This window comes from Dipodomys ordii, unplaced genomic scaffold, assembly GCF_000151885.1.
Source record: "Dipodomys ordii isolate 6190 unplaced genomic scaffold, Dord_2.0 Scaffold64, whole genome shotgun sequence".
Lineage (NCBI taxonomy): Eukaryota > Metazoa > Chordata > Mammalia > Rodentia > Heteromyidae > Dipodomys > Dipodomys ordii.
In genome coordinates, this window is record NW_012267280.1 from 4,118,335 (window position 1) to 4,120,179 (window position 1,845).

Here is a 1,845-nt window from a genome sequence, read left to right on the forward strand (position 1 = left end):
AACAATGGAGGGGCTAACAATGTTCAAGAGGAAGTGTACTCATTACCTCACTCATGTAACTGTAACCCTCTGTATAGTATCTTTACAATAAAAAAAAAAAAAAAAATTCTGTTGGTCATGAGGCTTAAACTCAGGGCCGGGGCACTGTCCCTGAGCTCTTTTATTCAAGACTAGGGCTCTACCACTTTGAGCCACAGCTTTACTTCTGATATTTGGGGTAGTTAAGTAGAGATAAGAGTCTTACAGATTTTCCTGCTTGGGCTGGCTTTGAACCTCAGTCCTCAGATCTCAGCCTTATAAGTAGCTTGGATTACAGGTATGAGCCACCAGTGCCCAGCTCCAAGTCCTTTTTATTTTAATCTTCTCAGGAGACAGGCAGTTCCAGTCCCCTCTGCGCTGGGAAGTGGTCGGCAAGAACCTCTTGGCCATGGTGGTGCAGGGGCCTCTCTTCCTCCTCTTCACGCTGTTTCTCCAGCACCGCAGCCGTCTCCTGCCACAGTCAGTGGGGACCAGGGGTGGGTGATGTAGAAGCCAGGCACCAAAGACCTAACTTGGTGCTACTCTTGTCTCTGTCTTCAGACCCAAGGTTAGGCTTCTGCCACCATTGGGAGAGGAAGATGAGGATGTGGCACGGGAGCGGAAGCGAGTTATCAAAGGGAACACTGAGGGGGATGTGTTGGTGCTCAAGGAACTGACCAAGGTACGTAGAGGAGGGCAGAGTTCTGCGTGGAAAGACTTTGTAGGCCCATCTTACTTTCTCAAGGACCTGAACCCTTCCAGGTATACCGTGGGCAGAAGATGCCAGCTGTTGACCGCCTGTGTCTCGGAATTCCCCCTGGGGAGGTGAGTCTGGAGTGGAGAACTCAATGTCAGGGCAAGGAGTGGCTGTGTGTTTGCCGATATTTGTTTGTTTATGTGTTTATTTATTTTGTCAGTCCTAAGGCTTGAACTCAAGGCCTAGACACTGTCTCTGAGCAGCTGCTGCTGCTACTACTACTACTGCTTCTTCTTCTTCTTCTTCCTCCTCCTCCTCTCTTCCTCCTCTCTTCCTCCTCCTCCTTCTTCTTCCTCCTTCTTCTTTGTTGGTTGTGGGGCCGGAACTCTGGGCCTAGGCACTGTCCCTCAGCTCTTAGCTCAAGGCTATCGCTCTACCACTTCCTGAGCTTCTTTTGCTCAAGGCTGTAATTCTACCACTTGAACCACTGTGCCACTTCCAGCTTTTTCTGTTTATGTGGTACTAAGGAGTTGAACCTAGAGCTTCATGCATGCAAGGCAAGTACTCTACCACTAAGCCACATTCCCAGCCAGTTACCTGTTTATTTCTGGTTTTGGCTTTTTTTGTTTCTCTGGTCCTGGGGCTTGAATTCAGTGCCTGGTCACTGTCCCTAAGCCTCTTTGTGTTCAAGGCTAGTGCTCTACCACTTGAGCCATAGCACCACTTCCAGCTTTTTCTGAGTATTTTATTGGAGATAAGAATCTCATGGGGCTGGGAAAGTGGCTCAGTGGTAGAGTGCTTGCCTTGCATGTATGAGGCCCTGGGTTTGATTCCTCTGCACCACATAAGCAGAAAAGGCCAGAAGTGGCACTGTAGCTCAAGTGGTAGAGCGCTAGCCTTGAGCTGAAGAGCTGAGGGACAGTGCTCAGGCCCAGAGTTCAGGCCCCACGACTGACAAAAAAAAAAAAAAAAGAATCTCATGGACTTTTCGTACAGGTTGCCTTTGAATTGTAATCCTCAGATCTCAGCTTCCTAAATAGCTAGGATTACAGGCAAAAGCTACCAGTGCCTGGCTCACTCTCCACTTTTGTTGTTAAACACTTTCTGGGACTCTTTTTTTTTTTTTTTTT

The 1,845-nt window shown here is 48.2% G+C and overlaps 1 protein-coding gene across 1 annotated transcript in view; it reads left to right on the forward strand.

Moving 5' to 3' along the window:
- The window catches only part of Hmha1 (histocompatibility (minor) HA-1), a 28,539-nt gene that overhangs the window by 1,382 nt on the left and 25,312 nt on the right, over window positions 1-1,845 (forward strand). Inside the window, exons 2-4 of the mRNA XM_013022687.1 lie at window positions 369-498; window positions 580-700; window positions 781-843. Coding sequence (XP_012878141.1) covers window positions 369-498; window positions 580-700; window positions 781-843 — 314 coding nt within the window. The remainder of the gene's footprint in view (window positions 1-368; window positions 499-579; window positions 701-780; window positions 844-1,845) is intronic.